General features: G+C 38.5%; 1 protein-coding gene across 2 annotated transcripts in view; it reads left to right on the forward strand.

Annotated features, from left to right (window-relative positions):
- The window catches only part of PRKG2 (protein kinase cGMP-dependent 2), a gene marked incomplete at both ends in the record, with an annotated part of 83698 nt that extends 65406 nt beyond the window's left edge, over window positions 1-18292 (forward strand). For both annotated transcript variants that reach the window (XM_082653185.1, XM_082653184.1), the window contains 5 exons: window positions 4300-4463; window positions 7929-8051; window positions 9041-9103; window positions 16124-16190; window positions 18197-18292. In XM_082653185.1, coding sequence (XP_082509311.1) covers window positions 4300-4463; window positions 7929-8051; window positions 9041-9103; window positions 16124-16190; window positions 18197-18292 — 513 coding nt within the window. The remainder of the gene's footprint in view (window positions 1-4299; window positions 4464-7928; window positions 8052-9040; window positions 9104-16123; window positions 16191-18196) is intronic.
- Window positions 18293-24201: the final 5909 nt, after the last annotated feature.

A 24201-nucleotide genomic window follows, 5' to 3' on the forward strand; every position in this document is an offset into this window, starting at 1 on the left:
TCAAACACATGTTGACCATCTGCTGTGCTACAGATGCTGTAGGGGGTACAAAATTAATAGGATGTAATGCCTCTCCTCCAGGAGCTAGATTTATTCACACACAACTAGACAGTGCTGCCGTAGGGGAGGTCATTGTGGAATAGAAACTGTTAAAGAACCTCAAAGAGAAAGGAATTGGTTCTGTAAATTCAAGGGAGGCTTCAAGGAGGCGGCGGCCTGTGAGTTGAGCCCCCAATGATCTGATTTTTTTTGTTTGCTCTCGTGTATGCAAAGCTCCCCATCATCGTTCCCACTTTCCACTAAACACTCTAAGTATTTCAGGTGAGTCACCACAGTCACCTAAAGAATAGGGTGTGGCTGTGAAGGCCTCGTCCGTACCATACCTTTGCCTCTCTCACTTGCTCTTGCCTCCAGTGGAAGCCATCCACAGTTGTCCGTTTTAGTAGATGGACCTTAGTATCACAGGGACATGAAATCCTCCTTAGTTGTTGGTGGATAGGATAAATAGATTCCACTTTACCTTTGTCTACACTCGGGCAAAGTAAGGGCCCTAAAAATGCCACATAAATATTTTTTGGGGGAATGTTATGTCTCCATGAATCATCTGGCTTAATTAGACTGGTCCTTTTGTATCCTTTTTTATGTGACCAAGAGAACCAGTAGCTGACAAATTTACTGACCCAGAGAGAAACTTCTGGGAAAAAGCTAATACTTACTGGATACCAGCTCCAGCAAGCCACAGTGCTAATTTTTCTTTCTGAATGAACCAATCATTGCTTCAGATATAGAAGCATCTTATAACCTTCTGGTGTGTTAAAATCTTTGGAGACAATGTTTTTAAGCTTTCAGCATAATGTAAGCTGTCTTTCATAATGGGAATTTAATAGAGACAAGGGAAAACCTGTGTGCAGCTTCTCCAGAGATTCTTCTTGAAAGCTCAGTTCTTCTAGGAAAAAAATTTTTTAAAGGGAAGGTGTCTATTTTCTTATCTTCTAGAATGAGCCCTTTGAAACATAAGCCAAGCCATGCATACCCCTTCTCTACCGCTGGAGGCTACCCCTCCAATGGCCTCCTAGAAAACAAATCTGAAACTCTTTCTATGGTTTACTAGACCACTCCACAATCTGCCCTCACTTCCTGCCACTTCCCGTCATACACTAGGACCCAGACACAGTGGCCTTCTTGCCAATCCTTGATCTTCACCTCGCATGTTCCCGAAGGTTAGGGCCGTTGTGCTAGCTCTTTATCTGTCAGAATCATCCTTGCTCAGATTTTTACAGAACTCTCATTCTTATTTCATGAATATTTCTGCTCCAATCTGCTCAAATGCTACCTCCTCAGAGAGACTTTTCTGATCACCCCATTTAAAGTATAATTCCTGTTGATCTCTGTACCTAACTGCTGTATGTTTCTCCATTGCATATATCACTATTTGGCAATATTACATATGCTATGATATATTTTTTTACTTTTTTATTGAAGTATAGTTGATTTACAATGTGTTACTTTCAGTACAACAAAGTCATTCAGTTATATATATACATAGGTATACATGTATATATATATATACACACACACACACACACACACACACACATATATATATATATATATATATATATATATACATTCTTTTTCAGATTCTTTTCCCCATGGGTTATTACAAAATATCGAGTATAGTTCCCTGTGCTACACAGTAGGTCCTTGTTGGTTATATGATATTATATTTTTTATGCATGTTCTCCTCTTTCTCTTAAATGTAAGCTCTAAGAAGACTGGGGACTTTGTCTGTACCCTGGTGATTGGTACATAATGGTTTTCAATAAATATTCATTGAATGAACAAAGGAAAGAACTTACATTTCTATTGACTAGAAGATAAAGGGTTAAAGAAAAGATTGAGGCTTCGTGGTGGTATCCATGCTGGTACAAGACAGAGGTAGTGTGAATTTTTATAGAAAATACACAGAACTTCACATCAGAAGATGTGGGACCTTCTATATTTGGCACATGACTTTGAATAGGTCTGAGCATCAATTTCCTCCAACCAAATGGATTAGACTAAAGTTGATAAGATCAAAGGAGATAAAGGAAGTGGTAAAGTTTTCATAAATCTTAAAATCTTAATATAATTATTGCCATCTCTTTGGGTCAATATGTAAATACAAATGCAAAATCAGGTACTCAAATTAAAATTTCTTACTTTCAGAACTAGAAAAGCTCTCCTAAACATCTAATGAAATTCCAGTCATCCTTACATGGGAAACTTAAGTGCAGTTTAAAAAATGAGTTGAAGGGCTGTTACAGAACTACAAAATATAATATTTCCATACATGCATGGATGCAAATGAAATTATAAGCATTGCTTTCTTGTTTCTTAAATTTCAGTCTTTATAAAATTAGTTAAGATTTTCATATTGGTTCTTTATCTGAGGAATAAGTAGATATGCTAATTTCAGCTAGTTACAAATTTTAATTTCATAATATTCCCAGCTATCTCTTAGGTACAATCTTTGCGAGTCATTCTGTGTAGATAAAAGAAAAGAACAAAAGCCCACTTCAAATTAGGTTGTTTAAATTCCCTTTTTTCTAATAAGGATATCCTTGCTGTTATGTGATAAATACCAAAAAGCCTTAGTAAAAAGGTAAATTTCTAAGAGATTTTTAAACATATGACAAATGTTTTAAATATTAATATTTGAATAAATAAATGAGGGCTAGATTTTATAGTTCACTGATTCATATTTTTTTAGGTGAGGGCCTATTTTGATGTGTTAACCTGATTTATTTAATTTTTTTAGCCATGATTATTGCCATATTATTGAGATAGTCCATGTATAATGAATCTATTAAAATGTGCATGTTGAAGCCCAGCTATAATTTATGTGTCTGTTTACTTGGAGGTGGAGGGTGGTTTTACTAAAATAATATCTTTATGTATTGGAGATGAAAAGTACATGCTAAATCGCCCCTGTGGAAGGAAACCAACTTTGTTTTGCAGGGCAGGACTTCAGTCATATACACTGCCTCGATTTAATGAGCGCGTCTTCTGTTGCTCCAGCTTTCTTTCCTGTCTTTATTCAGTTCACGGAGTTCATTGAATAGAGTCTCAGAGAAGTGGAAGGGCCTATCCTGAAAAGACAGAAGAGGGTAGCACCCATTCATCACGCTGGGAGAGCTCCTAATCCTCAGTCAGTGCTGAGCTCAGATGTCACTTCTTTTTTTTTTTTTTGCGGTACGCGGGCCTCTCACCGCTGTGGCCTCTCCCGTTGCGGAGCACAGGCTTCGGACGCGCAGGCCCAGCGGCCATGGCTCACGGGCCCAGCCGCTCCGCGGCATGTGGGATCTTCCCGGACCGGGGCACGAACCCGTGTCCCCTGCATCGGCAGGCGGACTCCCAACCACTGCGCCACCAGGGAAGCCCCAGATGTCACTTCTTAATGACGTCTTTCCCCACCATCTTCTCCCTAATGTTCCAGAATTCTATGTCTTTTGGCTCTTTGAGTTTATACTTTGCATAATCTTCTACTATATCCTGTCTCACATGGCAGTTTTTTAATCACATCTGTTTAAGTATTCCCAGTACTCTGAGCTTCTCCTAGTCAACACTGTATCTGTAGCACAGAGCCTGGCCTATTGTGAGTGCTGACAGTATTTTTGCAGAATAAATAAGTTAATGCAAGTGCTGCCACCCTGAGAGAGACTGAGGGTGTACAGAGTTCAGCCAAAGTTGAGATGGGATGATCCTTGCTTTTACTTTGGACTGCCAACATTTAGAGGGTGCAGACATTGTGCATAAAGGTTTTTAAAGACTGTCCAGAATTTTAAGCCCCTCTTCTTCTCAACAACGGTCCCTTTCCCAAACTCTCAATTCTGCTATCATTTTTCCTTTTATGATGACGCTCAAAGGGCGCAAGTGTCTATCACTTCCCCCTTCTCTCTTCTTGTCAATGAATACCACTATTGATTTGCAAGTTACTTGTCTGCTTGCCCTGAACTTCACCTTGGTTATAAGGGTCTCTCCTTGCTAAACCATCCCTCTCATCCTCGTGGGCGTAGAGGTGTGTGTATGGAATTTTCTCCAATGTAACGAGATTTACACCTGGCCCTGCAAAAGAATAAATGAGAGGGTCAGTGGAGTGTGTGTGTGTGTGTGTGTGTGTGTGTGTGTGTGTGTGTGTTTGTGTGTGGTGTGAAGGGCAGGGTGGAGGTGTTGAAAGAAGATTGAAGAAGTTAGAGGAAGACAAAGAAGAATGTGAGTTTTACGGTCTCTGAAAATTTCTTTGATCTTCTTTTCCAGGTTGACTTTGGATTTGCTAAGAAAATAGGATCTGGACAGAAAACATGGACATTCTGTGGAACTCCCGAGTACGTAGCTCCTGAAGTCATTCTCAACAAAGGACATGACTTCAGTGTGGATTTTTGGTCCCTGGGAATTCTAGTGTATGAGCTCCTCACGGGCAAGTAAGTACCTTGTGTTTTGTCTCTTCTTTAGAGAAGTGCAAAAATAACTTACTAATGATAAAAAATATATGATTTAAGAATTTAACATTTTGGAAGTGTTTTTGATTAAGCATGATGCCTTTTCCTCTTCACATTATGTCATATATAACATGCTTTCTAGCTTGTAACATGGTGAAAAGATTCAGGAAGGTGCAGGAAAGGAGTACAAAATTGCTATGGTTTACCTAGAGTGGCAAGGCCTGTTATTATAGATAATATATCAAGTGTGTGAAGGTTTGGGGAATCCATCATAAAAATAAGAAAGGAAATTGAAGTTGTGGGCTGTTATTATTTCCTCATATTTTATTTTGTAGTTGAGAAAATAGCAATCATAATTCCATTAAATCCATTGATCAATTAAATTTAGCCGTGTTCTTCCATTTTCCCAATAAATCATTAACCAGAAATGCTGAAAGAAGGCAACATTGCTGGATTTAAATTTTAATCCCCTTGTCAACTGCTTTCTAGAGGTGCTAATGAACAGAGACAAGACACAGCAGGAGTTTTACAAGTTAAAATTGGATTGCCATTCCTGAAGCGATTAAAGGGCTGTATTAATGAATCCAGGATCCCAAATATTCAACCTGCCTGCACACACGTACACACTTATACACACACATATTACCTCACATCTGTAAAGCCCTTGACAGCTTACAAAGCACTTACATGTGTATTATCTAATTTTGTTTTCACAAGCTTGTATGGAAGTTAAAGCAGGAATTGTTTATTATCTTATGGTTTAAATTTGTATTATGATTATTTTATGATTTAAATCTTATAGATTAGAAAACTGGGTCAGAGAGCTACTTGCCTAAGATCAAGGATTTAATCTCAGGTCTTCTGACTCTAAATATGACACACTTTTCATTAAACACGTGTGCCTTATACATAAGAGTTTTTTAATATAATGCATGGCTGTATAGACAGGATTCAGATCAGGTAGTTTTCTTTCCTCCATTTCTCATTAACTGATTTGGTCATTCTTTTAAGCCTTTACAACCAAATATTCTCAGTCCTGATGTCAGGGAGGATTTGCATTTGAAATGGCATAAGAAATGCTGGAATGAGCCCAGTGACGGGGATTCCAGTCTCAACACCTGCGTTACAAAAGGAGAGTTTTGTAGAATCTTCTTGAGCTTTTTACACTGCAGATTTCAATGTTGGGTTACCCATGGCTCCATTCTTTTTCCTTGTCCACATGAAAGATTATTTGAGGACTTCCCTGGTGGCGCAGTGGTTGAGAGTCCACCTGCCGATGCAGGGGACACGGGTTCGTGCCCCGGTCCGGGGAGGATCCCACATGCCGCGGAGCGGCTGGGCCCGTGAGCCATGGCCGCTGAGCCCGCGCATCCGGAGCCTGTGCTCCGCAACTGGAGAGGTCACAGCAGTGAGAGGCCCGTGTACCGCAAAAAAAAAAAAAAAAAGATTATTTGATATCTGTAATCATTTTCAAATATTCATTGCTTAAGATTTTGTAGTAAAAAAGAGAAAAATTTCCAGGTAGTCATTCAGGGATAAAGTTGATTAAGGTCTCAGGACACAAGGATTTCTATTTCAAGGGTTTGTTTCCTCATCCCTGGAAAATTTGTCAGCTGCATTTCTAAGACATTCATGATGGCTCTTGTAGGTAACTGGAGAATATGCATTTCAGTCTTCATCAGCTGGAATAAATTGTCACAAGAAGTAGGGAAATAAAGTGAGAGAATAAGGAAGGGGAAAAAAATCCTCAATAACTTGGAGTTGCTGAAGTGACCTTGAGCTGTCATGAAGAAGGTGCAAAATTGCTGTTATAAAGGCTTTCGGGGTAGGGCGTGAGAAAAGTTCATTTTAAATGCCCTAAAGTCAGGAAGTAAAACAAAAGAACTAAAAAACCAAACCAAAACAAAACACAACCTACTTGTAAATATATAAATAAGTTGAAGGAATTGTAGCAATGGTTTTTGTTTTCTACCTCATTTTCTTTTCAAGTGAAACATAGATTATTGAAAAGTTGGTGCAACGGACTTGTTTCAGGTTCATTACCAAGAGTGGGAACTCTCGGTATCCAAAGGTCTCAAGCGTGACCAAGGTACAACAGAGTCATTCATGAAAATCATCTTTAATTTTCAAAAATTAAATGATACAATAGAATAGGTATGAAAGTGTTTTTAAAAGCAGAGTCCATGCATGAACGTGTTATCCAAACCCAGTGGTTAATTTCCAGTGCTTTCTTACTCGTCTTAGCAGCAGTTGCCTTGAAATTCTCTCTTCGTGGTTTCTAGGACCTCCCTTTCTCTCATTTCTCTTCCCATGCTAGAGGCTCCAGCTCAGTGTCTGTTGCTGGATTCTTCTTGTCATCCTGACCTTCTTCAGTGGTCATCGGGCCACTTCAGTCCTTGACCTCTTTCCTACCCACTCACTCCTTGGGTGATAACATCAAGCCCTATGCCCTGTAGATACTGTCTGATGACTCCCCGGAATCATACCTCCAGCCCTAACCTCTTCCCTGAATGTCAGACTCATAAATGTAACTGTCTGCTTAGCATCTCTATTTGGATGTTCAAGATGCAACTCGATTCTCTTCCTCAGAACCTGCTCTGAACCTGCGCACCCCCAGCGTAACCTCCACACCAGTCTTAGTAAACAGTATCTCCGTTCCATAGGTCAAAACACTTCAGTATCCTTCTTGAATCCTTTCTTTCTCCTGCGTACCACATTCACCCCAGTAGCAAATCCTGTTGACTTTATGCCATCGAAATAATCCAGAATCCCACCATTTCTCACCACCTTCACCACTACCGTTCGAGTCCAGGCTACCAGGCCTGCCTTCCCCCACCGCTAGTACCATCACAGTTTATTTTCAACACATTTTTAAAAAGCTTATTCTGACTTCTGTAAATTAGATCACCTGACCTGAGAGTATTCCCAGGTCCTTCCCGTAGCCCGCTAGATCGAGATGACCATGCTGCCCTCACCTCTTACACTCTCTCCTGCTTCCTCACTCCACCAGCAACACTGCCCTCCTTTCTGTTCCAAGAACGACCCATGTCCACTCCTGACTCCTGGCCTTTGTACTTGCTGTCTTGGAATCCCTTGCCTGTTTGGCTCATTCACTCCCACCTCTGCTCAACTGCCAACATATGAGAGATGCTTTTCCTATCCACTGTGTCTAAATAAAACCACACCTCCTCTCTCTCACTCTCTGCCCTCCCCTTTATTTTTCTTTTTAGTGATTATCACCACTTGACAGATTACCTCTGTGTGTATGTGTGTGCGCGTGTGTGTGTGTATTTTGTTAAGTGATATGAAATTATTTTCTAGCATATATCCAGATTTGCTATAAAACAACTCATGAGAGGGAGGGAAGGAGGGAAAAAAAGAAAAGAAATTTAGTTGTAAATGTGTCTCAGATGCTGGTCCTAGTGTCCTATTTTGGCTTTTCTCTAGCCCGCCCTTTTCTGGGGTTGACCAAATGATGACCTACAATTTGATTCTCAAAGGAATTGAAAAAATGGATTTTCCCAGAAAGATAACCAGACGACCTGAGGATTTGATTCGGAGGCTTTGCAGGTGAGAATGACTATTAAAAACCCCTTGTTCTTGGGGGAAGGTGTGAAGGCTTCTCATTTCTGCTGCCACACATTTTAAAGTTAGGTGTATATTTACTTTTTGTACTTTTCTATGTAGTTAAATTATATTTAATGAAAATCATTTTCTATTTTGCCGTCTGTGCTAGAAGTTTGAGTTTCCTTCATGTAATACACAGTACCTACTCATAGTTTAAAAGAGATGCAGATTGTTCAGATTATCTTTGAGAATCATCTTTGTTAGAGGAAAATAGAACCACAAAACTTAGCTTAATAAAAGAGTAGTTTACAGCATTGTTATTTTGAGAGAAAATTAGTGGCGATGATAAAGTGTTACTGTATGTCCTCTTTCAATCTTCATTAAAAAAAAAAGTACCCCTATTTTAAATTACTCCAAATTTCTACTTACCACTAAAAATAATTTATTGGAGAACAGAAGACTTCTAGAATTTTGTTTAAGCTTCATTTTGTTGCAGTTTTCTTGCACACTTGAACTTTTTTAAAAGCTTTGAAATTTAGTAAATTTAGAACATGAAACCTAGCTGTGAGTTGCCCACAGAAATTTCTGCATGCTTCTAAAATTTCAGCTCTGTTGTAAATGATTCTCTAAAGCTTTCCCTGGTTCCCTTAGCAGATTTGGTAAGGTGGCATCGTCCTGTTCTTTTAAGCATTTATTCATAGCTCATTTAAAGCACTGGGAGATACCTATATCTATATATCCGTATGTATATACCTATATCTATATATTGGGATATATAGATATTGAATACATATATTCATATTCCTGACTGTAATTTGACTGTGGCTCCCCCAGAGGGGGCATGTGTTTTCCATCTCCTTTATTCTCAGATGTGCCTGGTCTATGAATATTGTTGACAAAATGAATGAATGAATAAAGAAAAATTGTTAAATTTTAATGTAAAATTCACTCAAACATAATTATTATAAATTGACTTAAAATTTTTATTTTAGGCAAAATCCAACAGAAAGACTAGGAAATCTGAAGAATGGAATCAATGACATTAAGAAACACAGGTACACAGTTACTTCTTTGCCCAGAAAAATCTAGAAATTTATTTTTAAAGTGTGGTAATCTTGAAGCTTCTCTCAGTCTGTAAAGATCCCTACACAAATGATCAAGTTTTCCTTTTTGGTGCTTTATTTTTAATTTGTGTTTTACTAGCTGCGATGAAGTTATAAAACAAATTACAAAATCACATATTCAAGTTATAGCAACTTAGCTTTTTATCTGCTGTAATCTCCATTATTTTTAAATATTAACTTGGATTCTATAAAGGAATCAAGTTCTAATTTTGACGTTTCATTTACAGTTAAAGTAGGATAGTTATTGTTCTCAATATTCTAGAGAATGGGTCAGCTAAACCAACTGTTAAATAGTATTCTACTTCAGTTTTAACCAATATTATATATTTATTTAAAATATAATTTTCCTTTGACCAGCTCTCCACATTTTGAAGCTTCCTATCGTATTTTACTTTTGGGGTAAAGTACATTGATTTCCACAAAACCTCAAACAGTGTTTTATCCTTATGTAATAGTCTACAAAGCACCTTTTTCAGGTCTGTGAATTTCTAAAGCTGGTCTTTAAAACCATCAATAACTTCCATAATATAAACTCTCTGATTTCGTTCCATATGTGGAAGTTCAGGCCTTGGAGTTTTTTTGTTTTTTTTTTTTTAAATCTATGCCTAGCTAAATCCTGCAATCCTTGAGATGTTTTGATTTTACTTATGATTTACAGAAGTGAAACATCACCTATTGATAGTACAAAAAATAAATTTGAGAATTTCATTACTGAAAACCTTTGAGCACACTGCTGTGTTCACTTTCAGAAAGAAAAACACCTCTCAACATTTTATTCTTCTCTGGATATTTTTACTGAAGAATTAGGGGCACATCAACACAGTGTGAAAATAAAGGGAGAGATGCTGCTGAATAGAAACACTATTCGTTTTTCTGAACAGTAGTGGTGCAGCTCAAAAAAAAAAAAAAAAAATCCCCAAGCTGCCAGCCCTGCTCTATCTATTCATGAACTTTCTTGAAATAAAGCCATGTATTCAACATTGTAAATTCATATCGGGCTCTGCCATAAGGATATATCAGGACGGGGATGGGGAAGCAGGGAGGGAGGAAGAGATGGAGACAGACACATCTGTGGATTTTATAGACATCCAAATACGTATTTTATTGTTCTTTGTCATCTTTTGGATTGTCTTTCGTGTAAAGCTCATTATTTGTCTTAGATTCCAATTTATCTCTCTTCCTATGTGCTGTTATCACAGTTTCTTTTCTCATGATAAAATGACACATAAACACACCATTCATATTGAACAAACAAGTGTTCAGTCAGTAAAAGTCCCCCCTTCCAATGTATTTCCTCTTTTATCTCATTAAAGAAGCATCTTCATGTTTGCTCTGGGGTAGGTGGGAAATAGAAGTGATATAATTGTTAACAGGTTCCCGTTTTATCTCTTACTTCTTATTTACCTGAGGCTCATTTAAATATAGCTGTCAAGTTGTGATTAGATGTACATGCAGATTCATGCTGAAGGATCTTCTCACTTCAGCATGGTAATGAAGAATTTTGAATTTCCTTCCCCATAGGGATTAATTTGCCCACTCTTCTTAACAGGGTGTTCTTTGCCAAGTAGCTGAAGCATACAGCTGAAGCTGCTGTGTGTAGGGCAGAGTTCACTAATAAGATGTACCAAATTTACACAGTGCCTTCCGGTGAGCTCAGGGAGATCAAAAACATTATTTCATCTGATTTTCATAGTGCTTCTTAGCATACAAAGATGGGGCACGGGGGTCTGAAAAATAGAACTCTCTTTGCTTTCAAATAGGAGCGTTCTATAGCCTTGCGTAAGTCTCCAAGGCACATATAGCTTCACTACCCAGTATATTCTTGTAATGTTTTTTTAAAAAAGCATTCTTTCTAAAATTTGCCATGAGATTTTCCCACTCCTCTCTAAAGTAAAACATCTTTTTTCCTTGGAGAGCCATTTACTTCAATTTTGTATTTAACAACAATACACTTAAACGTGGCATATTGTTATATGTTTGTTCAGTCTGTGTTAAATCATCTTTCTTAAAAATAGAGTTCCTCCCTCTCCTATTTATAAGTTAACTTATAAACTAGGTACCAATCATGTCTCCCAACACCTCTCTGAAAAGAGGGATAATATAGTTGTAGGGTACAATTAAATCTTTCCTGCTAGGTAGAGGAGTAATTTGTTTCAGGTCTCTTAATGTTACCTTTAATATTTCCAGTCTCTAGAATTTTACTCTCAAGAATAGCTACTACTCTTTTAAAAATGAAGAAGCAATTTATGTACAGTTGCTGCTAATATTTCTTTAGTGAATATTTTTCACACACGACTGCATGCTGGCACTTAGATTACTTAAAATGTGGTTAGTGTCAAAAAGGCCAGGTGTTAAGTGAATAACCACTCATGTTAAGTAAATATTGCCATAAGTCAAATTGTAACAAGTACTCAGCAAGAAATGCATAGGCTCTTTGATTCAGTAGAGTAACAGTAATGATTTTTATTAATATTTATGGAGTAGCATCTGGGTAGAGAGCATTGTAAAATATGTGAAAAGGAATTGTGTCAGTCATCGGTGGCAAAAGAAAAGAATCCACAGAACTATGTGCCTAGAAATCCCTAAAAATGGAGCCTCGGTCTGTGCAAAGAAGGTGATGGGTGGATCATGGAGAGGACTTCTGTGGTTTTGCAGCAAGGACAATGGAAGTCATACATCTAGGCTTGCTGTCTGACTCTCACTCTTTGCTTAGAGACTCAACAGTGTAGACCACAATGGCACTTTGGGTTAAGAATGGCATCTGAAATGGAATGTACTAAGAGCCCGCCCTCTCTGTTTTTAGTACTTTTTCTCTTGCTAAGCTTAGACTTGGAATGAGAAATCCAGTCAAGGAGTGACCCAAAACCAACTCCACGAGAGGGAGGAGATTGAAAAAGGTAGAAGAGGGTAACTTCGGATACAGTTGACAGACCGATGAATACGAGGGCCTCCTAAAATCTCCCAGCCTTCATTCTGATACCTCCCACCACCACCCTGACCTATCACGCCCCCCACTGCGATCATTCTTCACATAGCAGCCAGAATCGTCTTCTGAAAACATATTTAGATTGCATCACTTCCTTACAACTTTCTACTGGCTTCCCGATAAGCATAAAATCTTGACTCCTTGTTGTGTTCTACAAGACCCTATAAGATCTGGCCTCTGGCTGGTTCTCAGACATCATATTTTTCTCTCGTTTCCCCTCCACTCATCACACTTCAGCTCATTCCTATCACTTTCTTCCATTCAGAAGGTCATTGCCACAAATCTTCCCATGGCTTCTCCCTTCTCTTCATTCTGGCCTCAATTCAAATATCACTTCTTCAGATAGCACCCTAGCTAAAAGCAGCACCTCCCAAGCCATCCGTATCCCAGTCATCATCCACCATTTTATTCTCTTTTATCTTCCTAGTACGTATTAGTATATGAAATTAATGTAAATGTTCGTATTGTTTACTTTTTTGTTTGATTACTTGTCACCTCCTGCCAAAATAAAAATATCTTGAAAGCAGGGTCTTTGTTGTTTTTGATGCCTGGGACCAAGTTGACTTTCCATAAATTTTTGTTGGCTGGCAGACCTGACCTCAGTGTCCCAATAGAAAAGATCAGTGGATTTAAACAGTATTATTCCAGGTTCTTTATAAGATTCTGAGAGACACAGTACATTGTTTCTGTCTGAGAGGAGCAAGTCCTCCTCATTTCTGGTGTTGCATTTCCAGCTCACCAAGCCTGATACGTATCCTAAAGACCAGATCAGTCCTTCCTTTTAGATTAATAGTTTGGAAGCAATAAATGAAAGAACTTCATCTGGCCATCAGCCTTCTCTCATTACAGATAACTGTAAAATACTTTTTATCTTGGAGCCTCTTATATACATTTCACCAATAGCATCACCACCATGGCAGTGTGTTACTGTAAGACATGATAGTTAGAGGTCCTATGTAAGGGTGTTCTCTTGTAGAGTCATTCAGTTATTCAACAGACATTTATTGGAGCCCCTGTTTTGTGTCAAGTACTGTTGCAAGTGTTAGGGACACAGAAGGAAAGGAAACAGACAAAAACCCCTACTCTCATGGAGCTTGCATTCTAGTTGGAGAGAAAGAAAATAAAGAAAATAATTAAGTGTATAGTAGGTATATTAGAAGGCAGTAACTTATAAGGAGAGAAAATAAAGTATGGAAGGAGGATGGGAAGTACATGGGGGTGGGGTTGGGGAGGGGTTGCCATGTTAGACTGGATGGCCAATGAAGGCCTCTCTAAGAAGATGACCTTCGAGAAAATACCTGATGGTGTTGAGGAGACAGACCATGTGGAAATCTGGGGAAAGGACAATTCAGCTACAGGGGCTCAAGTGCAAAGGTCTTGAAGTGGGAACATCCCATGCTTGTTGGAAGAATGTTGAGGAGACAAAGGAGCAAAGAGAGAGAGAAAGAGAAAGGTAGGGCAGTGGCGGGGTGGGGGAAGGGTGGTGGTGGAAAGGGTGATAAGGCCTCTGGGTTTTAATAAAGACATGGTAATGACTTTGCCTTTTACACTGAGTGAAATTGGAAGCATTGGACAGTTTTGAACAAAGGCATGATGTGAACAAAGGCTGCAATGGCTGATGGCTTCAGGCAGGCAACATTTAGTGTTTACTGGAATGACAGGCAACAGTTTTTTTTGTCTGCAGTTGATACAGTGATTAGATTACTCTTTCAAGTTTTCCTCCAAACTTAAAATGTTGGAGGAAACATTTCCTCCAAATGACTTGCATTTTAAATGATCACCCTTGCTGGGCTGTTTCCCATGGACAAAAGCAGGAGGACCCGTTAGGATGTTATTATACTAATACAGGCAAGAAATAACTGTGGCTTGGCCCATGCTGGTAGAGTAGAGGTGTTGAGTATTGGCCAGGTTCTGAATACCAACGTATTTTGAACGTAACAGGCTAGATTTACATATGGAGTGAGATAGGATGTGAGAGAAAGGATAACTCCAAAGTCTTTGGTTTGAGCAACTGGAAGAGTTGAGGGAAGTTCGTTGCGGAAAATTTGGAGCTTCAATGTGGACCTGATACAGCTAGATGCCCGTTAGACATCCAGTGGGGAGATGGTGAATAGCACTTGTAGCTAGCAGCCTATTAAGCAGTGTGTGTGTGTGTGTGTGTGTGTGTGTGTGTGTGTGTGTGTGTGTGTGTGTGTGTGTGGAGGGGGGCAGGGTGGTGGTGGAAATAGCAGTTTGGGAGTAATCAGTTTATACATGCTATTTAAAGCCACAAGACTGAATGAGATTTCCTAGAAAGTGGGAGTAGTTGGAAGAAGAGGTCCAAGGACTGAGCCCCAGAGCATGCCAACTTCCTATGGAAATAGCAATGGAAAATGAGAGAAAGCACCCAAGATGGTAAGAAGAAAGCCAGGATAAGGGCATGTCTCTGGCGCCAAGTGAAGAAAGTGTTTTGGGAAGTGTGAGTGATGAGCTGTGCTAAGAGTAAGATGAAAACTGAGAATTAAGGGAATTCGCTGGAGTGGAGAGGGTGAAGCCTGATTGCGGTGTGCCTAGGAGAAAATGGGTAGTGTCGACTGAAGAAAAACACAACAACCTAAAAGTTGCAAGTTATGTTTTATTTGGAGACCTTACTGAGGACTATAGCCCAGGAGACAACCTCTCAGCTCTGAGGAACTGCTGCAAAGAGGTAAAGGAGGAATCAGGATATATAAGAGTTTTTGCTTTAAAAACAAAAACATGTAGTACAACATTGGAAGATTACTGCTGAAGTGGGGAAGGGCCATATAGGGGTTGGGGAGTAAGAGGTACAAACTATTAGGTATAGAATGAGCTACGAGGATATATTGTACAACACAGGAAATATAGCCAATATTTTGTAATAACTATAAATGGAGTATAAGTTTTAAAAATTGTACATCACTATATTGTACACCTGTAACTTACATACTGCTGTACAGCAACTATACTTCAATTTTAAAAAGAAAAAGAAAAAAATTTACCGCTAATCACAAATAGAAGACATCTCAAGTCAACGATTTTACTGCTTTTCTATATATGGGAAGATGTAAGAGTTTGGGCTCCTTGAAATTACCCCTTAGATATGCATCTTAACTATCTAGGACCAGTATTCAGTTTTTCTCCATCCTGAATCCCCCATCAGGTGGCTGCAATGGCTGATGGCTTCAGGGCAGGCAACACTTAGTGTTTACTGGAGTGGCAGGCAACAGTTTTTTTTGTCCGCAGTTGATACAGTGATTAGTTTACTCTTTCAAGTTTTCCTCCAATGGGAAGAGAGAAATGGAATGAGAGTTGGAGGGGAGTTCGGGTCAAGGGAGATTGCTTTGTGGTTGGAAGAATTTAAATGTTTCCATACTGATTCGAATGCCCCAGGAGAGACGATGTTAAAGATTCAGGAGAGAGGAGAATTTAAGGAGCATGTCTGAATAGAGAATGTCTACAAGATCAAATACACAGCAGAGGAGCTGACCTTAGAGAGAAGCAAGGGCAGTTTATTCATGGTGCAGTAGAGAAAGGGAACACACAGATGTGCCTACACAGGCAGGTTTGATGGTGGAAAATTGTAGAAGTTCTCTTTTCTGCTCCTGGTTTCTTAGTGAAATAGGAAGTCAGGCCACCATTTGGGAGAGAAGATGGATAGGAGGTCTGAAAGTTTGAGGAGAGAGGACGAAGAATGGATTATGAGTCTAAGGGAGTGTGACGAGGGGAACAACAGGGAAACCTAGACTGACTGCTGGGCAGCATTAAAGGCCCCCCTGAGGGTAGTGGGCATGGATTCAATGTGAGAGACACACATGTGTGTGGGCATGGTTGGTATTTTCCTCTGATCACTTGCAGCTATACTGTTGCAGGCAGGGAGCAGGCAACAAAATGGGTGGACAGATGACTTGACATGCTAATAGTTTATCAGATAAGTAATATTTCTCTGTACTTTTCTGATTTCTCAGGTGGTTAAATGGTTTTAATTGGGAAGGACTTAAAGCACGGAACCTTCCATCACCTTTACAAAGAGAGGTATCGTATCTACTATATTACTCTCTTGATTTTTTTCCAAGTATTTGTTTTTGTAAACAGGTTTTAGGGGCGTGTGTGTGTGTGTAGAATAGATTAAAAATTTTTTTTAACAGTTTTAAAATTTAAGTGAAAATGTCTTTGCAATTGTGACTATATGGTCTAAATAGTATTATGTATTCAATGGACCTTAGCTCAGCTCTTAAGAATGGATTACATGTAAATCTAAATCCCAAGGTAGCCAGTGTTGGTCAGGCTGACAGATGGTTCTAAAAATATAATATGAACCTATATGTAATTTAAAATTTTCCAGTAGCCGTATTAAAAAAGGTAAAAAGAAATGGGTGAAATTAATTTTAATTATCATAATACATTAAAATATTATTTCAACATGTAACAAACACAGAATATTAATATATTAATAAAGATGTTACATTTATTTTTTTCATACTGAATTTTCAAAAATCCCAAGTGGTTTTTCCACTTTCAGCCATCTCAGTTCCGACTAGCTATATTTCCAGTGCTCAGTCCCCATTGCTGGTTGGACAGCACAGCTCCAGAGAAAGCAGAACATCTGCTAAGTTGGGGAGGGAGGGGGATGACTCAGGAATAATCTAGTCAACACCCTACAAATGTTATGTTGTGTTCTCTGTAAAGGAATTTTGAGGATCTTTGTCTTTCTTTGTACCTTTTTAGATTGACATCTGAATTTTTTCATTACTCGTCTAAGTCATTGTGGAAAATGTAATTTCGAGTATGTTGTAAATATTGACATTTTATAGTAAAACACTACTCTCACTTTGCCCCTTTAAATATATCCAGTGGAATCTAAATGCCATTGAGATATGAAACCCATCAGCCATTTAAAAAATAGACAGAAATATTACATGACTACTTTTTCTCTCTAAACTCCTATTTTCATGTTTCCATTAGATTTTCTCTATAAAATTTCATCCTAATGTAAAAGATTTTTATACTGGATGGTCTTCTATTAATCATTCTTTAAGTGCCTTTCAATTTTAGTTTTTATAAAATTAAAAATTTTTGTGAGGATAAAAATTTCGCTGGCAATACAGATATTTCTTCTGGATTCAGTTATAATTACATTTTTGTAGCATGCAGTATCAAACAACATACATATATTATAAATTTTTAAATAATTATTAAACAAAAATGTTTTGAAAAGAAATTATTAATGTACTTGTGGATGAATATTATTTACTAAAAAATGGGATCAGATTCCACATCAATTCTATTTCTTTTTAAAATTATTTTTCTGTAGATGAAAGTGCTAAGAGTTGTGTTCACATAAATAAGTAAATGAGAGTGGAGGATTTTATAATAGCAATGTCACTTTGAGCACCTTCTGAGTAGTCTCCTTATGCCCCCAAAAAACTCATTATGATGGATCATAAATAGTATTTTTAGTGATCTATCAGCTGATAATTCAATTAGGTACTAATGAAGATTGTTTGAAAGCAAAGAATTGGAAACCACTTGATTTGCAAAGTAATTTAATACCAGAGTAATTTCACTCTTTCAACAAAGTCACTAGTATTTTGAATTGTCCCTTTGTTTGACATTCTGGAGAATTTATACGGGTCAATTAACCCTATAAAAATTCAAGATCAGTGAGAAACTTTATTATAAAGTGGAAGAAGGATTCTGGCAAATTTTGATATTTTTAATATTTCCTTTTAAAATATTTTCCAATTTGAAAAAAAAAAAGAGACATCATTTCTGTCACCTTTTCTTTCAGAAATAACCCCTTAAGCCAGGTAGCTCCTACTGCATGTAATTCTGGGACCCGATCCATTTGTTCTAAAGGGGAGATCTCATGAGGCTGAGAGTGTGACTCAAAAATGATAACTGGTTCTATTTTCCTTACATGTACATTACAAGTGGTTGCAGTAGAAAATCAGTGTTCAGATACAGAAAGCATTCCCCATATGTTCTAGCATGCTTTGTCAACGTTATCCTCACCTTTGGTTTCATCCTTTTTCTACTAGCTAAGTGGACCCACAGATCACAGCTACTTTGACAAGTATCCTCCCGAGAAGGGGGTGCCTCCTGATGAGCTGTCAGGCTGGGATAAAGACTTCTGACAGAAGAAAAGATGATTACTGCCCTACATACACAAAAGGACTATAAAGACCAACAATCCAACACTGATTATTTCTCTTCAGAGTATTATACTATCTTTTAGAAGACTATTAGAGAAAAGAAATCCCTGCCCATGAGCTGGGGGTGGGAAATAGTAGGTGCGGAGGTGGTTCTGAATGATAATGTCTCATTTAGATGCTGTGAATTATTCGTGTGTTCTGTTCTTTGCTTTTCTCAAATGTTGAAGGCTATCCTATTCCCCTCTTCAAAGTCAGAACCATTTTTGTCAAAGGGACATAATTTTCTCTGCAATCTGTTGCTCCGTCCCAATCATATTTGTCTCCTTTGAGTCCTAGTAAGGTTTAAAAAGTGTCTTGCCCTTGAGCAACTAAGTCATTCAAATAGAAGAAAGAACAAGGGTGAATTTTGGAAGATTTCCCCCGTTCTCAACAATCCCACGTAAGCATTATGGCATCTTGAAGTCATGGCTTGCCGTAAACTTGGTAGTCAACAGAAGTTCTTGATTTTCACCTGTGTTCAACCTAGAACTATATTGATAGGCTTCTGAACCTAGTCTGGGGAAAGGCAAATTTGAGTATTAGTCATTGGTACCACTTTCTAACACAGATGAGTTAATGAATCTAGCCAGGTAATTATATTCTATTGGGGAACTTAGAAACAATAAACAAAGCAAAAAATATTTTTATTCTCCTGTGACCAGCTGTGATACCTCAGAGACTTTTCAAAAGTCTTGTTAAAGATGGTTATAATGTGTGGTTAATTGATGGGCCTTTGGAAAGGTTTTATCTTATATATTAAATATTTTCACAATCAAATTAGAAAACACGCAGGAACTACATTGTGAAGGCTTTTCCTTCCCATTACATATGGAGGAGAAAAAATTCTAAAAGGTATAAATGCTGACTCTTTGAAACTCTGAGATATTTTGGCCAGTTCTGTGATTGTTGCTATTAATAAACCAAGAGTATAGAAATAACCACAGTTAATTTTTAATGGAAATCCCATTGGCAGATATTGATGCACGCCTAATCACTGCTGCATTAATAACTTTAAGGAGACATTTGAGTCATGGGAGTGTTTATAATTTTAGATTGTTAAGGCAGGCAAGCCACTAGAGAAGGGATGGGACGGTAAAAGGGACATCCAGCATCTGTCCCCCTCCTGGCTCCTCCCTGCAGTCTTCCAAATAACAAATAGATTTGTTTCAATAGCATTGGACGCCAGTAACCTAAGAACTTTACTAGTAGAATGTTTTATGTACCGATCATGATCATTCTCCCACCCTCCTTCCCAAATGGATGGGAAACAGATTTTCTTTTTATCTTTTTGATCTGGCAGAGTAAAAATAACGTCGAAGTTCCTGCATTATTCAAGCTTCTGGTTATACTTTCCTATGCTAATGTTCTATAGGAAAAGCATCGCTATCCACATCCACCCATATTTTCAGCATTCAGAGAGTCATCTATCTGCTTCTGAAGTGTTAAACCAGATAAGTGAGGCCCAACCCAGGAAGGTGCATCCTTAACAAATTAAATTTCCACATTTAGAATCCTTTTGCTGAACCAAAGAATTTTTGTTTCCTGTAGTAGTATTTTTAAAGTTTATGTATTGTACATAGAAGAACCATTTTTAATAGGATCAACATAACCTGCTTAATGAATTTCTAAGATTTTTTAAAGATTTTTATTTGAATTTGGTTTGTAAGCACTGTATGTTTTTCCATGTATATATTTTTAAATTACCCACCTATAAATGTAGGGAATTTATGTATTGGGTGGATATTAGAACTGTACAGTTATACTAGCAATGATATTCTCAAAGGTGATCAATAGTTGTAATTCAAAAAAGACTTACATATATACAAATAAAAACCAACTTAGGGTACTACAAGTTTATTTTGGCTATGACTGGCCATGTCAATATATAATCTCCACATGTGATTTTATTGTGTTTACTTTGGAGTACTTTATAAAGATGGAGAAATGAGAGACTGAACCATTAATACAATCCCATTTCTATTTTGTAGCTGGGTGACTTTGGAAAAATGACTTCACTTTTTTGAGTACTAGCTTTCTCACCTGTAGAAAAAGCACAGTAAAATAATACCTACTTTAGGCGCCTGTTTTGGGGAGTAAATTGATACCTAGACAGTCCTTTGCCAATTTCAATGAAATAATCAATGCTGCATAGATGGGAGCTACTGTTACTATCTCTATTAGAATTAAAGGGGCCTTAATAACCGTTTAGTCCTGGACCTTATGTATCATTGGTATCTGTATGCACAATTGTACCAATTAAATCCAGTATCAATCTTTTCTTTTTCTTTTAAATCATGAAGTAAAGATGGTTAATCAAATTTTAATGCATGTGATGAAGAGTTAACCCTCACCAAAATGAAGTGCTTTATTAAGAGTTCACTGCTCGGGCTTCCCTGGTGGCGCAGTGGTTGAGAGTCTGCCTGCCGATGCAGGGGACGCAGGTTCGTGCCCCGGTCCGGGAAGATCCCACATGCCGCCGAGTGGCTGGGCCCGTGAGCCATGGCCGCTGAGCCTGCGCGTCCGGAGCCTGTGCTCTGCAATGGGAGAGGCCACAACAGTGAGAGGCCTGTGTACCGCAAAAAAAAAAAAAAAAAAAAAAAAGAGTTCACTGCTCACCTAAGTTCTAAGTTTTAAGTTTTTATAAATTAAGGATATATATGTATATGTACATATATATATTCTTAGAAAATACAGAAAATTATCCCCCTATATACAGACCCATCATATTCCTAATCATTAAGTCATTCCTAATCTGTCTTTTCTGGGTTCAAAGTTATTTTTTCATTCTTGAGCCTCTTCTCTGCAGGGCCAACTTTTCATGATGATAGTTTCCTAATATGTTCTCTATTAAAATGTCTGGAGGGAGGAGAATGTAGTGGTGAAAAGTAAGACTTGGAGTCAAAAATTATGGGTTTGAATTCTTGCTCTGTCCAGGTTTGTGTGACATTGAATAACAAACCACATCTTTATTCACCTATAACTTAGAGATGGTACAGATAAAGCTTTGGAACACTGGGCCAGAATATTATTACTTGTAGGTCATTGATAATAATCATTTGGAAATATATCTGTTTCTTTTTGGTATAATAATAAATCCTTGTTTTTTTTATTGCCAGGTATTGTACTAGGAGCATTTGCATCCATTGTCTCATACACACAAGATTCTAAAATAATTATAAACACACTGACTATTGACTGCCTTCAAAGCTAAATATTGGCCTCAAATATGCCTTTCATTCTCAATTTAGCTGTGCTGGTTTTACATAGCTTAGATCCAGTTGCTATAACAATATAACAAATTAACCCACAACTTAGTTGCTTGGAACACCATTTTATTCTTTGGGATTCTGTGGGTCAGGAATTCAGACAGCACATGGCAAAGATGGCTTGTCTCTGCACCACAGAATCTGGGGCATCAGGTGGAAAGATTCAAAGACTGGGGTGACTCAACGGCTGGGAGCTAGAATCGCCTGAAGCCTTGTTCACTCATGTATCTGGAGCCTGGGCTGGGACAACTCAAGGACTAGGACTGCTGTTCAGTGTGCCCACACGTGTTCTCAACATGGTTTGAATTCCTCACATTGTGGCATCGTTAAAGTAGTCAGACTCCTTTCATGGTGGCTTGGGACTTCAAGAGCAAGTATTTCAGCCAACAGGGAGAAGCTGCACTAAACTTTATGAACCAGCCTTGGAATCACATCACTTCGCTTCTGCCATACTCTGTGGGTAGAAGCACAAGCCCACCCAGATTTGTGGGGAGGGAACATAGGCTCCATTTCTTAATGAAGAGAGTTTCAAAGAATTTGCAAGCAAGTTTTAAAACTGCCACAAACCACTTTCTGTCCACAGACTACTTACATTATTGCCATATGCAAAATAAATTCATTCCCTCTCAAGAGTCTCCCTAAAAATATCATCTCATTACATCAGACTCAGGGTCAAGGTCCGGGATCTTGTCATCTAAGTTCAATTCAGGTGTGGATAAAGACTCCTCGGGTGTAATTCCTTGGATACATTCTTTTAGGTCAGAAAGCCTGTAAACTTAATTAACAAGTCATCTGTCACCACACTCACAACACTGAATGGCGAGACGACCAGTGGATAACCACAACAGATTCTTGCATTCTGAGAGGGAGAAGATGAGAGGCACAAAGCAGCACTGGTCCATAGAATTCTGAAATTTGGTGTGACTCGTGTTACCATTTCACTGCTCACGGCTCAGTCCTACTCCCTGTGAGTTGTTCTCTGCAGCTCTTGGCCCCACCATGTAGAATCTGGGTTCTGCCTCTGAGTTAGCCTTTTTGTTTGTTTGTTTTTTCTATAAGATATGGCTGGTATTTGCAACTGAGTAGACTTCTTAGCCTGTTTCCTGCCTGTAAATGTTTGGTGGTAGAGATGCCTTTTTAAAATTTGTCTCTCTCTCCATTGCAAGCTGATACATTTCTTTTAAAAACTTTGTGAATTTCCAATGTATAAATTCATGATCCACTCTATTAGGCAAAAGCTACACTCACAAATCTTTTCTGTGACGATGCTGTGGAAATAATGATTCCTAGAAGTTCTATTTTCTTAAAAGTGAGGGTGTGTACAGCACATGCTTAAGATGCTTGGAAGGTCTTTTGCCTTTTGAAAGGCTCTGGTAGTCAGTTTCAAAGATGCCTTCCAATGATCCTTGCTTATGGTGTCCATGCCCTTTTATAATCCTCTCCTCTTGAGTGTTGACTGAATCTAGTGACTTCCTTCTAACAAATAGAATATAATAAAAGTGATGGGAAGTCACTTCTGAGATTATGTTACAAAGTGAATCTGCTTCTGTCCTGTTCACCTTCTCTTGCTCTCTCATTTGCTTGCTCTGATAGAAGCCAGCTGCCATGATGTGAACTTCTCTATGGAGAGGCTCATGTGGCAAATAACTAAAGGAATCTCTAGCCAACAGTCAATGAGGAAATGAGGCCCCCAGTCCCACAACCTGTGATGAACTGAATCCTGCCAACAACCGCAGGAGTGAGCTTGGAAGTAGATCCTCCTTCACTTGAGCCTCCAGATGAGACTGTAACCTTAGCCAATACTTGGTCAAAGCCCAGTGAGAATCCATGAGCCAGAGGAGCCAGATAAACAACTCCCAGATTCCTGACCTGCAGAGACTGTAAGATAAGAAATGCGTGTTGAATTAAAGTACTAGGTTGGGAAGGAAAGACGGACATGAAGTAAGGGAAACAAGAACAAAATGGACACAAGAGAACAAACTGGCAAGCCAGAACCCAAGAAGACAAACTTTTGAATCTGTGTCTTTCATGGTTGCCAACCTTGGCCATATGGGTGGCTTGCAGGATAAGCTGACACCTTTTACGTGTACCTGGCTCGGGATGTGCAGATGCCAAAGGAGCAATCTGGCTGGAGCTAAAGGAACCACAAGCCTGAATGCTGCCCTTCACCACCAAGGTGAGGCAGCAAATCAACAAAAATGTGCATGAGCTCCAACTGTGCTTGGTCTTGTGCCGACGTCTGGAGTATAAATATGGCTGCTATCCACTTTGGCATTTCAGGTCTTATGCAGATTTCTCTTGTGGCAAGGCCAAACTCAGAACCACACAGAGAAGGAAAATCTGGGAACATATTTCTGGCTTAGCTGAATTGACACAGTACCAAGTCACTCAATTTCAAACCTATATATGTCATTATTTTTATGTAGTTTACTTAGAAATTTTAACTAATGAGATTTGCTTCCTGTCTTTCTACCCACTTTCACTTATCAAAGTGCACCTAGAGCACAGGCCACATTACTCAACTGAAACCAGCAATATCGATTTATCTCAGGTGATTTACAGGCAAGCTCTAAACTGAGTTAGAGC

The sequence above is a fragment of the Grampus griseus genome, assembly GCF_964374135.1.
Source record: "Grampus griseus genome assembly, chromosome: 4".
Taxonomy (NCBI): Eukaryota; Metazoa; Chordata; class Mammalia; order Artiodactyla; family Delphinidae; genus Grampus; species Grampus griseus.